Source organism: Scleropages formosus, chromosome 3 (assembly GCF_900964775.1).
Source record: "Scleropages formosus chromosome 3, fSclFor1.1, whole genome shotgun sequence".
In the NCBI taxonomy this organism is placed as follows: Eukaryota; Metazoa; Chordata; class Actinopteri; order Osteoglossiformes; family Osteoglossidae; genus Scleropages; species Scleropages formosus.
This window is the reverse complement of record NC_041808.1, coordinates 14,584,391-14,598,822: the sequence shown is the minus strand read 5'-3', so window position 1 is coordinate 14,598,822 and position 14,432 is coordinate 14,584,391. Positions and strand designations below refer to the sequence as shown.

The 14,432-nt window shown below is 40.4% G+C and overlaps 1 protein-coding gene across 1 annotated transcript in view; it reads left to right on the top strand.

Annotated features, from left to right (window-relative positions):
* LOC108935255 (neuronal growth regulator 1-like) overlaps window positions 1–14,432 on the top strand; it is an 86,017-nt gene that overhangs the window by 15,618 nt on the left and 55,967 nt on the right. Inside the window, exon 2 of the mRNA XM_018753721.2 lies at window positions 3,653–3,891. Within this exon, the coding sequence (XP_018609237.1) occupies window positions 3,653–3,891 (239 nt within the window). The remainder of the gene's footprint in view (window positions 1–3,652; window positions 3,892–14,432) is intronic.

Genomic DNA, 14,432 nt, shown 5'->3' with positions numbered 1-14,432 from the left:
GTTATTCCTTCACCTTAGAAGCAAAGTGTATCACGTGCACCAATACCAATATTAAGCAAACGCAAATGTATCAATACAGATGAGCCATTTAAATAAGTGCAGAGAGTTCCCCTGATTGGAGTTAATTTTATTTGCAGAGAAAAACCTATTAGAATAAAGTGACACTGTGATTAATGATTCAAAGACCATTTTTAGAGAAAATATCTGTTTAGAGATTAAGATGAATATATAGTGCCTATTCGGTATAGTGATATGGAGTTGTGGTGAGAATGATAATGCAAATTTAAATTGTGGTCAGTCACATATTGGCAAATTAGGCTAAAGTCTGAACAGAAGGGTATTCAATCTTATTCTTCGTTAGAACATTATAACTCAAAAATAGTAAGAACCAAAGATATGTGACACAAGAATATTCTTATTAATGGATCCAGCAGTTAAGACGTATATTTATGTTGCAAGAGATGATGTTTTGATGGGAATGTAAAAAATGTTCTTTATATGCTCTTGATGAAAAACTAATTGCATTGTGAATGCAGAACTACAAGGTCCATGGAATATGTCGTATCTTATTTGTTCTTTGGAAGCCTTACCCTTTTTTCCTGTTGTTGTTCTTTCTGTTCTTTTCTTCTTTGGAAGAAAGACCTCCACAAGATTTCTTGCAGATCATTATTATATGATCGCTTGTTTATTCTTTCTCATCAAATGTGGCATGTGAACACCTCACTTCAAGGATTCTCAAGAACTTCAGAGCTCACACAGCATTTTTCCCCACCCTCAGTTACATAATCTGAATGGTGAGATAAATATCCATGCTTCCATCATCAGTTCTCCTTTTATGAGAATTGTGGCTGGTGGCACGGTGATGGAGTGAGTAGTGCTGTTGTCTCACAGGCCCTGTCCTTTGCCAGAGGACATGGGTTAGATCCCTGCTCAGTGTATGTAGAGTTTGCATGCTCTGTGTTCATGTGGGTTTCTTCCAGGTGCTCTGGTTTCCTCACACATGTACAGTACAGCCAATTTTGAGTCACCAATCCACCTGAAACACGTCTTTGGATGGTGGGAGGAAACTAGAACACCCAGAGGAAACCCACAGGAACATGGGTAGAATATACAAACTACACACAGACTCATTTGAACCCTTGCCCACGGGCTGTGAGGCACCTGCTGTGTTACTCCACCACCCAAGAACAATAGAATAAAACAAAATAAAAATATAAAATAACTGGAAATGGAAATGTGCAACACAAATATTATATAAGAGATTTTGATAGATGTGGGTCTTACACCTGGATTAAAAAGGTGTCCAGAGTTGTTCTAATATTATGGAGTGTTTTTAATTAGGTTTTCATTATTTGTAAAAGATGTGAGGGTGCGGTGGCGCAGTGGGTTGGACCACGGTCCTGCTTTCTGGTGGGTCTGGGGTTTGAGTCCCGCTTGGGGTGCCTTGCGGCGGACTGGCGTCCCGTCCTGGGTGTGTCCCATCCCCCTCCGGCCTTACGCCCTGTGTTACTGGGTAGGCTCCGGTTCCCCGTGACCCAGTATGGGACGAGCGGTCCTGAAAATGTGTGTGTGTGTGTATTTGTAAAAGGTAAAAATTTTGCCTGGATGATAAAAGAAGAAACGTGCAAACATGCTGTTGGTCATGATCATGTTTTCTAGTTTTTTCAAGTTCAATAATAATTAAGGTTCTTTTTATGAGGATTCTGTTTATGAGCAAATCTTGAGGAACGACTTATATATTACATATATACATATAAATATACATATATATTTACATACGTAGTTATTTTTTTATTTTGCAAATCTAATTTACTAGCAACTGATGCTTAAATGGCACTGATGCATAAATGGCAATTTCTAATGCTCAGTGGCATGCTGTAGGTGTCACATCACGCCTTCTCAAAAAACTTGCAGTGTTGCCAGAACCGTGTAATGTGTGCTATTTTCAGCACTATGCAGCACAATAGCTGGTGTTAGTTTGACTAGGGAAATCATAGTTTTAAAGAGTGTTTGAAGAGTGAGACGAACTGATATCAGTATTAGTCAGACAGTAATGGAAAGCTTCCTCTTCTGAACAAGTTCTGCTTTTGAGGCCCCAACTCTCAAAAGAGAAAAAGCAATGGGAGGAAGAGGGGAAGAAGGCAGAAACAAAACGTTCTTTCATGATGCTCACTGTTTTTGAGAGTGGTTGCCTTGGATCTGTAAACCTTGGCGTATGCATTCTTTTTAAAAGAATTTGAGGATTCTAGCTTTCGGGCTTGTTTTTAATAAAAAGCATAACACATTTTGCATCCAGAGTTGCAGCTTTATGGTGGGAGTTTGAAATACAAGGCAAATGCTTTGAGCTCTTTTCAGCTTGTGCCTCAAACGAGAAAAAAAAAAAAAATATTCCTTAGGCTTATGTCCAGTGAGAGTATTGTAATAAAATGAAATATGTTTTATTGATGGAAATATTACACCAGAAGTAATGAATTGTTACTTAACACGTTTTCTTTCACTCCCTCTGTTTGCCTCTTCTTTCTAGCTCTTTGTTACTCTATATATATATTAAATAAAAAAAAAAAAAAAAAAAGAAATGCAAATAGTGTTCTTTAAACATCACACCTCAAGGTGTGTGGGGAAAGGAAAAAAATCCTTAGACCAACTTTATGATAAATTGAACATAATTGGAGTATTTCTTATTATAACACTGAGCTTTCTGTACAATACCTCAACTTCCAATTAAAAGTAGAAGGTGAAATACTTTGCTTTAAACTTCTTAATTTTCCCCGGTAGGCTGGCAGATGTTACTACAAAGACAGGCTCAGAAAGCCGTGTTCTTGGGCTTTTTCAGCGAGCTCGTCTTAGTATAAAAAGAATGAGCTTCATTTGAAGAATGGACCCGTGAGTACTTTCCCAACCTCATCTTGAGCTACACAACCGGCCAGTTACAAGGCTTAGTTTGAGTAACACAAGAGCTCCTGTCAGGGACATTTTGTGCTGCTACAATAATTGGCGATGATGGCTTTGCTGCTCTGAAGAAGAAGCAAATATTTCATGCAACAATGCCACATAATTTCTGTAGCCACAGCAAATAATGTTAAAAATGCCTTTCATTGTATCTAAAACAGTGATGCATCAGTAAATGGCCATGCACCATATAGGAGTTGTGTACTATATTTTAACAGTTTGGTGTGTGCTTTGCATGCTTTGTTTTCTGTTTAATGCTCTTAATTTGCCGGACGTGTTTTAAGCTATGTGGTTTTCACGTAAATGAACACGTACAACAGGTAAAAGAATGATGAATATGATGGACTTTGTTGTAAACAACAGTGTCGGAACGAAAAGAATTTGGTCCACACGATCATAAACTTCATAATTTTGATTTCAGGGAAAGACAGTGCCATAAATTGCTAAAGTAATTATATTAAAAACATGACAACCACTTTAATATTTAATTATCATGCTTTGTCAACCATTACTGTGGCTTGATAACTGTTATAATACCAACACTGACAGTGGATTGCAAGGCAAATAAGAAACGTAGTCATCCGAAACCAGTGACGTCTCCATAAATGGATGTAATGAAATAAATTTTGCAAGAGATCAGCCATTGCAGCTTCGTGATTAAGACAGATCTAACAACAACTTTGGTTTTTCTGTGTCATTTCAGATGCTACCTTTCGGACGGACTCTCAAAAGGAGCTTGGTTGAATCGCTCCAGCATCATTTTTGCGGGCGAAGACAAGTGGTCCGTAGACCCTCGAGTGTCCATCGTATCAGGGACTGGCAGCAAACACGAGTACAGCCTACAGATTCAGAAAGTGGACGTCACTGACGATGGCCAGTACACCTGCTCCGTACAAAGTGACCATAATCCACAGTCCAACCACATTCACTTAAGCGTGAAAGGTATGTCGGCGCTCTAGTTTTATCGTCTGCTCTGTGTTCTCGGTAAAGATGGCTACAAGTAGGATCTTCATCGCTACTTGCAGTAATACTTGTTACAGGACATAACAATGGATGGCTGTTGGATGACGTGAATATCTGCCGTTCGGAAGGAGCGCGTGTTTCACACCTTTATGTACCCAAACTTGTGCAAGATAAGAGCAAACCCCAGAACTCCTTCAGGCAGCTTGGAGACATCCGCTTCAAGCAGCGGCACAGAACAAGTTTTGTACCGTCCGTTGCACGGCCTTGCTAGGCTGGACGCGCTCCCGCGCAGCAACCTGGATGCAGCCAGTGTGCTTGGCCTCACCTCCCTGACTACAGTTTGAACCCTGTAACCAACGTGGTAATAAACCTTCTGTTCAAAGTCTTAATGGTACATTAGTGCTTTTATAGTGTCACTGCTCTTGTTTCCAAAATAAAGAGTGAAGGCTGTGTTACTCTTGAAAGACTAATTAATTGATTTCCCCATACCAGTCTGAATATATACTGCAAATTAAAGTGATTTTTATTAGGAGATTAGTCAAGCTAAGCGTTCATGTCCCGGACAGCTGGAATGGCTTTGACAAGCTTTCACACAAATTTACAGAATCTACAGTATAGATATTGATGTAGATCTTAAATAAAAGGAGTTGTAGGTCTGAAATGGTGATTTTTTTTTTTTTTTTTTTCCCCCCTTTTTTTCGCCCCCCTCAGTTAAAACTAGTGAGTGATTTCAGTGAGAGTTATTCTGTTTCATCACTCATTGCTCCTTCTCTGGTTCCTGCCTGTGATTTCGGGAGAGCCTCGGTCTGTCCTGGGGTTCGTTAGAAACATTTGCACTATCACTTTTCTCAATCAGTCCTCACCTTGAGCCAGATAAATACCAAAGATTATCACAGTGGGAGGGTGCTTGTTTGTTTTGTAAAACTTGGAGCAGCTGAGGCCCACACACTATTGTTTATCTGAGAAAATTGAACCATTTCTTTCACCACCCGTCGCCTGCTTTTGTAGTCTGTGCAATGTGTCATCACCCTGGCTCTATTACAGAGAAAAGGCACGGGAAAATGTATTGTTCTGGAAAAAATCCCCTTACAGTCACAATGACTAATTCTGTGCATGATGTACTGGATTTCTCAGGATACAATGTGTCACCAACCAACAGATGTAATTACAGTTAAAAACAAAACCTCTTGTTTTTATTTAATTGGAAAATTTAGAGGAGCCTTGTAGAAGAAAATGCTCAGCCGTCAAAAGTAAAATCCTCAGCTGGCAAAAGTAAAATGAGGTTAAATTTCAGTGGAAAAAACCCAAGCTCAGCATTTTAGCATATTTGTGCAATGTGCTTAAATTAATTAGCAACTTACATGGAAAAAATCAATAGTAATAAAACATGAGTCTTAATGGAAAAAATCAGCAGATGCTTTCATTATGTAACTGATTTTTCTTAACATTAGAAGCTTTTAGAAACATTTTCTGCACAAGACCTTCATGAAGGCTTCATGAGCTGAGCATTTTCCTTTGTTTATGTAGCAAGTTTCCTTTTCATTCGTAATGTCAAATAACAAAGGATTTATGAAGAATGACTACTTTTCTCGTTAAGGCAGCATGCCGAGTGATTTGTTCTTCCGTGTCTATTCTGATCAAAAATAGTATTCCACGAGGTCGGTGGGGGATCCTTAATATGGGGGCGAAAGGGCAGAGAGCAGGGGAGAGCCGCTCGAAGGGTACGCCGAGGTCATCGTGGGTCGAAGAGAGGTAGAACGATGGGACTGTTTTCGAAATTTCATTGACGCGAGAACAATCGGGAACGTGTTAAGGGGTCTGCTTCGGGCTGCGACTCGTACTAACACAGTGGTCTGCAAAAAGAATTTGTCAAGGGCGTGCGCTCTAGCTAGCGAGTCATGTTAATACAGTGGTCTACAAACAGAATTTATTCAAGTGTCTGCTTTATCTGGCAAGCCATGTTAATACAGTGGTCTACAAACAGAATTTTCTGCGTGTTAGAGGGGTGCTGCAGCACAAAGGCATCCGCCCCTGCCTGGTTATGCTGCTGGTTCATGATGTCAGAAGGAAACCATCAGCAGAAAGAAGAGACTGCAGAGGAGCTGAAGAGCTGGGCAGGAAGGATAAGCAATTTACATTAACTGGTGGAGGCAGAGTGTATAGTACGTTTCAAATGTGAGGATTTAGAGGACGACGGCAGTATCTGAGGTGTGTGGGGAGGGATGGAGGAGAGGCTTAAGGTAGGAATGCAAGCAGAGTGTGCAGAAGATGGATTGAAAAAAACTCTTTGGAGTCACATGGAATGAGTCGGTGAAAGGAAGGATCTAAGAGGACGGAGGAAGCTAAAGTGGATATAGGCGGAGTGCTGGGGTCAGGGCAGGGGTGGCAGCTGGGATGGAGAGAGATGATAGTGTCACAGAAAAGACATAAGGAAATGGTCAGAAAAAAGCAGGAGGATCAACACAGCTCAGGCAGAATGACGCAACTCTTTGAAAAAAGGCTCGCTGGTGTGCAGCATCATATGGCAAGCAGAATTATCGTCGGAGCGATCTCTAAATCACTTCGGGATATCTTCAAAATGTTCTCTCGGTATCTTGAAGTGTTTGTTCAAATATGATATCGTACGATATTTTCCATTCCAAGATATCTTTAATTCAATTGTATGTATCCTTGAAACGGACTTGATGTTATTTGAATATATCTTTGCATCAGATCAAATAAAATTGAATTTTTTGCAGTGCGTATACAGGTATCTTGGGAGGTGTTTAAATATGTGTTTAAGTGCACTAAAGTGATGTGTAAGTCACACATTCGTGCAGTTTTAGTGTAATTGATTTGTTTGGCACTTTGAGTTGTACATTCACATTACATTTACTCATTTAGCTGACACTTTTCTCCAAAGCATCTTGAAATGTTAGTCTATCTACAGTTATTTACCTACTTATACAGCTGGATAATATTACTGTAGCAATTTTAGGGGTACTACAGGAGGTGGGGACCAAACCTGCGGCCTTTGGCTCCATAGGCAATAGCACCGACCGCTATACTATCAGCCATCCCTGTTGTATCCTCCTAAATATGTGGTTTCTGATTAATTTTTTTAGAGCCATATAGACACGTCATGTGTGATTTTTGAATCAGAGTAATACACAAAACAGTCTGTCTCCTTCTTACAGTTTCTGCACATTTAGGAAATCTGACACATGGTTACACTTGAGTGGGTTGACGAACAACTCGTAAATCACCAGTTTCAAATTGTTCAGTTGAACTCCTTTGTCAGTTTATTTAGAGATCATTTGCAATTCCAAAGTCTTCGTGTTATACAATTAAGGATTAATGAAGAGGAAGATAGGAATGGAAATTAGATTAGGCTAAACTTCATTCTGGGACCATGCAGTTAAGGCATTTCTTGAACAAACAGCAGGAAGGAGGTACACCTGAATGAAAAGACTAACTCAATTTGAAAGTGCCAGTTACCAGTCATTTTTAATTTAAAGTGACTAATCAAGTTCTCTAAGAAATGCTTTTCTGTATAAGTGTATATCCAATTATCTGATGGGTAAACTGTGTAATTTGCTTAGGATGTAAACGTTAAAATTGACAATATATGCATTATTTATTTATTTTTTTTTTTTGGGTCCTGCTCTCCAGTAGGTCTGGGGTTCAAGTCCCGCTTGGGGTGCCTTGCGACGGACTGGTGTCCCGTCCTGGGTGTGTCCCCTCCCCCTCCGGCCTTACGCCCTGTGTTGCCGGGTTAGGCTCCGGTTCCCCCTGACCCCATATGGGACAAGCGGTTCAGAAAGTGTGTGTGTGTGTGTGTGTGTGTGTGTGTGAGAAATATCAAAGATTCTTATTGTCTCCCCCGTTTTCAGTTTTATTTTCCATCATCCGCTAAAACAGTGGTTGGCCACCCACACTGTTTATAATTAACTTACTACATCTAAAATCCCACATCAAAGTAACTTAGATCCCAGCATGAATTCCCTGGATTTGTAGTCAGCCAGGTCTTGCCCCTGTAAAAGTATGCTTTTAATGGCTCTATGTCCGCTCTGACTGGTCCACTGGAGGCCTGACTTCATGCTCACCGTTTAACCCTTTTGATCCAGAATCACTGTTCTGACTCAAGATCCTTGACAACATATTAATATTGTAATGGCCAGAGTGGTACATGGGCACAGTGAAGCACCTGTCTATGTCACCGACAAGTCCATGTCTCTTAGTGGGGCTTCAGGATTGCCTTAGTGCTTTGCATCGTGCTCAGAAAGGGAATTACGAATTAGCTAAAGGCAGTCAAAAGCAAAGGCTCATTCACAAGTTTTCAAAAACATTCGAGAGAAAAAAAACAATAATAGTAGCATCCATGTTATTATAGACAAAAAATTCTAAAATTTTTTCTAAACAAAAAATTTAAACAATCACCTGCAAGCAAAAAATAGATCCTGGTTAACCCTACAAACATTATTTTTGCCCGTAACCATTTCCAGTTAAAAGTATCTGTATCTATACACTTGTTTGTGGTGGGTTTCACTACTTATTTTTACAATAAGTACTTCAGACATGGGCTTTTGTATATGACTGAATTTTGCGTGTGCATTTTTACAGAATTATTTGAAAAAAAACAAAACGGCTGTGCTGCGAAGACGCACACGTGGTGTAGCAAGATCACTTTCAATATTGCAGTATTTTCCAGTATTTTATTGTAATTGTGCTCCTATTAAGTCCTAAAGTAGGTCTTCCTACAACAGTGAGTGAGTTTGGTTGTATCAACAGTGACTCATAAAGGTGAAGGCTGAGTATAAATCATAACAGCAAAATTATGTTTTGCACCAGTGATTGTGTCAAGTCTGCAATGTATAAAAACAGCAGCAGAGCTCCTGCAGTGTCACTTTTGACCTGACCGGCTTGCAGCATTCTCAGCTGTCAGTGTAACTGGGCATTCCTCAGACATTTACATTATATTTACATTTATTCACTTAGCAGACGCTTTTCTCCGGAGCGACTTCCAAGGAACTCTATCTAGTGTTATGAGCCCCCACACCTTATTCACCAAGGTGAATTACTCTGCTAGATACACTACTTACACTGGGTCACAAACATATGCATAATTCTATTAGTATGTCTTCATATGCCTTCAGGTGACTTTAAAATTTCAGTCGTACAACATGATCTGTGTGCTGTCTATTAAATGTGAAATGGATTAACTGCACTCGTCGATCAAACTCTTGGTAATCCCAACAATATTGTTGGGTACTCGCACTCAGCTAGTAAGGGTTATTATGAGCCACCTCAGGTCTTTGACATACATATGAGGGAACGTAGAACAATCTTAAAATTGGCTTACGGAAGAATTATCACACATCAGTTAAGTAAATAATTCATAATAATAAACTCTACTGAAGGGAGGATTTTATTAAAATGAAAATGCAGGTGTATGGATGAATAAATTACCTTACAATTTGCAGAGACTGCCTAGCCCATAGTTTATATCGGTTTCCAGTAATAAGTTCCTGTGCAAGATGCTAGTGCGGGTTGTAATTGAGGGTAAATATTCCAACCACATGGGGGTGCAGTGGCGCAGTGGGTTGGACCGCGGTCCTGCTCTCCGGGGGGCCTGGGGTTCGAGTCCCGCTTGGGGTGCCTTGCGATGGACTGGCGTCCCGTCCTGGGTGCGTCCCCTCCCCCTCCGGCCTTACGCCCTGTGTTGCCGGGTAGGCTCCGGTTCCCCGCGACCCCGTATGGGACAAGCGGTTCTGAAAATGTGTGTGTGTGTGTGTGTGTGTGTGTGTGTGTGTGTGTGTATTCCAACCGCTGTGTGTGTTCCATATGTGTCTGGGTTTGTCCTGTTTTCAATAGGTCTGTTTCTATATTCGGGATATGTAGTTTCTGATGGACACTTCATCCAAGGCTTTTATTAACTAGAGTGTCAAATACACACAGTAAAAGCTGCAGCTTGAAGGAAACAGAACCAATTTCAGCATGTCTGTCCCTCAAGAACACTGTAAGGATATTGAATTTGGATAGCTATATGCATTTCATATAAAACACAGTTTATTTGTGTTCATTTCAGCGTTATTTCCGGCATTCCAGTAGGTAGAGGCTTCCGGAATGAAGAAAAAATGCAAATGCAAAGTTTAATATTCTTCATTTTAAAAAGAGCCAATGAAAACAAATCATATGCAGATGTGGTCTCTGTAAATGAATCTGGCATTGTCTGCCTTGTGCTATATGAAAATTAGTTTTGTGATGTTCGGTGTGCCAAACATCAGAAGGCACAGGATGAAGGTAGAAATACATTATGCTCTGCATACTTTTAATCTCAGCACATGCTATTATTGTTGTTGTTGTTGTGAGAAAGAGACCACAACCAAAAGTGAAATCTGTGGGTCTGTACCCGAACGCGGACAACTGAGCTCATGAAGAATCATGTGGTTAGTACCTTCTTATAATTGTCTTTGCAGCTTTCCAATGCTCTTTCAGTGGGCCTCTGGGTTTCTTACGTGTCAGAAATCTTTCTGCCCACTCAAGGCTTCCATGCTCAAGGGGAGCAGAAAGAAGCATTCACCTTTAAAATAACATTTTCTTGGAGGTGAATTCGGTTCTCTTTGCACATGGCGAAGCCTCTTAATATTAAATGCTAGCTGACTGTTAAGGAATACAATTCGTTGCTAGATGAATGGATTCGTGTCAGCCGTATCTAACAGCTTGCCTTCCACACTATTTACCCCCTGCCAATTGCAAATTGCGTTAAACTCATCCTATGAAAAACATTTTCCTTTCATCGAATACGGACCCCCTTTTCGCTCACGCTCGTAAATATTGCGTGAATTAAACAAAGGAAGCCAGAAGTTGCAAGTGCGTTCGTGCCCCGGCCGTGCTGTAAACAAAATGAAGTGCCCATCTTTATTTCATGCTAGGAATAAAGGGAAGGGGAAACTGTAAGAGATTTGTTCCCCGGTCCACCCGGAGCTGCCGGAGTTATGACACGGAACCTCGCTTCTGCAGGCCTGTAATTGGAATACAGGTTTGCGGTGGGTGCGAAGCGATGGGCGCCTTGCAATTTGGTGGCAGCAGTCAGCCTCGGATAACCTGTCAAAATTTATATAAAGACAAGCCAGTTATTCCACTTAATGCAAATACCCTGCATTTTAATAGCGCAGCTGTAAGTGTTTCGGTAATTCATGGTGACAAGATTATAGGTTTATTTATTCACGTTGGGACTGGGAGGAGGATAATGCCTCCCTGATCGGGCTCAGGTTTCTCCGTCTCACTGCCTCCAGCAGAGACGGGGCCGGGGAATTAGAGGGAAATGACCAGGCATGACAATTTAACCACAGTTAATTAATTACCTGGTAAAGGGACTGGGGGGAGGCTGTAGTGTCTGTACTTTTATCTGTTTTTTATTGTCATTTGACTGAGTGTGGAGGAAATGGCTAACACGGGGGAAAAAACTGCACTTATTAACTTTAAATGCTAAACTATATTTAGCCTTAAAAACAAGTGCTTCTTTAATTCCTCCTCAGATTTATTGCACAGACAGAATTTTATATTTAGGACAAACCTACTTTTTCCAGGTTTTTATTAGTCATTAAATTTGGTTTGCAGTTTTTCTTTTTTTTTTACTATTTAAAATGTTAATTATGTTGTATTGCTTGCTCCATTTGCGCTTCTGTGAGAGCACACTTGGAATGTTGGACTGTTTGTACCTCAGTCAGGAAGTAAAATGTGCTAACTGTTCCTAAGGGGGGGGTGGAGCAGGTTTGGTTGGGTCCTACTGTGTGGCGGGTGTGGGGTTCGAGTCTCGCTTGGAGCGCTTTGCGGTGGACTGGCGTCCCGTCCGGGGTGCGTGCGCCTTCCCCCCTTCGACCTTGCACCCTGTGCTGCCCGGTTAGGTTCTGGTTTTCCGCAACCCCTGCTTAGGACTAGCGGTTCAGACAGTGTTCGTGTTCTTAAAGGAAGATATAATAAGCAAAGTCGCACCCTTTTCTCTGTATGAATTCAGTTGTTGTCACTCACTGAATCTGAGGCAAGTTCAAGGTTAGCTTTGTAAATACTGGACAAAGCAAATTTTGCTTGATTTCTATTAAGATTATCTTTTATAACTGTATCGGTCATTGAGAACTATAACAGTGAAGAGAGTTACCATTTCAAAGTGACAAAAAACTAATTTATTCAGATAGTGATTAGTAATAACATGTATTACATCTTTAGCCTTAAATTAACCAAATAAATAACTGTTTTATTATTTACATAGTGGCAGGTCTGGGGTTCGAGTCCTGCTTGGGGTGCCTTGCGGTGGACTGGCGTCCCGTCCGGGGTGTGTCCCCTCGCCCTTTAGCCTTGCGCCTTGTGTTGCCGGGTTAGGCTCCAGTTCGCCGTGACCCCACTTGGGACAAGTGGTTGTAGACATTGTGTGTGTGTGTGTGTGTGTGTGTGTGTGTGTGTGTGTGTGTGTGTGTGTGTGAATAGTTCCTTAGGTAAGATCTGTTCTAACATGTTCCCTTGTACAGCATAGCATGAATTATAAAGCCAACGTATTCCTTTATTAAAGATTACATTCACTTTTCTAAAATCTTAATCATAGTAGTCATTCCTCAAAATATTTTTTAATAACAGCTCAATCAGCTAAGGTGATTTGAACCTAGGGAATCCATCCAGTCAAGGTCTAATTAATTATGAGATTAATTTGAATAAAAGTCAGCATACATAGTAATCCACCAAAACCAGGATTGTGAACCACTGCCTTAGAGTAAAAACTGTTATATATCTAATACTAATGCATAATTAAATATATATAGAATCTACATGAATTTTTTTCCCCATTTAACAAAACCAATCTTAGATTCTTGAGTCTTAATTGATTTCATAGAAACCAGTATGTTCTCATCCAACCTTGTAAACCAGTTCTGACTCAATGCAAGATTTTTTGTCCATTGGGGCAATAATTACTGCATTATTTCATTCAGTACTGTTTCCGAACTCTGTCCGTCACCTTCCTCAGCATCCAGGGCAAAAGGTTCAACTGAGGGACTGTAAAACTGCTAATAGAAGAGCAGGTATGTGGATTGGGGGAAGGCCCTAGCTCAGTATACCGCACAATCCAGCAGTGCTTAAAGGAAAACTGTTGGAGAATTATCCTTCTCTCCAGCATCTAAATTTTTTGTTCCTTACCTGAAGATAGAAGATAGCTCATCAGTAGCTATCTGATGGTCTGGATTAAGGGTTATAAGTGGTACTTGAAGTCAGTGGTGGAGAAGGTACTGCAGGACATCCAGTTTACCGCTCTCCTTCAGCAACATTTCAACCCTATCTACAACTTCTTCCTTGACTGTTGGAGAAGTGTGCTGCATCACAAGGGCAGATGAGTGGAAATGTACAGAGTACTGGACCAAACATATGAACAGAACGTCCTCTGTTGTCACATGCCAGCTGGATCTACGCTTTGTGGCTGAGAATATGGCCTTGAGGACTTGCCAACTAGAAATGACTGTATTGCTGTCTTTCTGCATCAGAGGTACCAGGAGGTACAAAATTAGGGAGACCTTTGCATTGTGGGTTAGCACAAATGAACATAGTCAGTTGAATACTTTGAGCAGAGCAACAGACGCCTTCAAGCGTTTCTGCAGGAAGATGGGAAAATTGTACCACGCACACCTGGGAATACCTGAGCTGCTCTACAATGGCGGGAATTTGGGTTATTCGCATTCACAGGGTTGAAATTCAGGATTAATTCTAAATAATCACATATGACTTTTACATATCTGCATAGTTCAGTGTCATCAAAATCATCAAACTTATTTACAATTTAAACAGAATCGAGAACAATTTAAGAACATTCACACATGCCTTTTAAGCTTAACAGTATGGACAGCTGGTACCCTAATGGTTAGAGCTACTTCCTGTGGACCTGAAGGTTTCAGGTTTGAATCTCAGCTTTTGCTGTAGTACCGTTGAACAAGAAACTCAAAGCTGTTCCACTAAAACTGTCCAGCTGTATAAAATGAGTAAATAGATTAACATTGTAAGTTGCTTTGGCACAAACGAATAGGTTTGAAACGAACCAAACGACATGATTTAGAGGAAATTAATAAATGTAACAGTGGCGGCAAGCCGGTATTGTATTATCAGATATATTATTATAAGCAGTGCACAAATACATGTTTAAATACATTTGAAAGAAAAGCTCATTTGAAACTGAAAATTCTAAAAGCATGTCAAATATATAACTGTGCAGAAAGGTAATTTGTCTGCTTTTGCTAGAAGCACATGGTGGTAAAAGATGGAGTTACATGCCTTGTGTTTTTTGTTATTGATAAGTTATTTTCAGAGAACACTTTAATGTGTCAGCTGCGTTACCACAATTTATTGATCAGAAAATGTTTATACTTTGGAATTTTTTGTATACATTTTTTTGTATAACTTTTTGTATTAATCCTCACACACACACACACACACACACACACACACACACACTTACAGAACTGCTTGTCCCATACGGGGTCGCAGGGAACCGGAGCCTAACC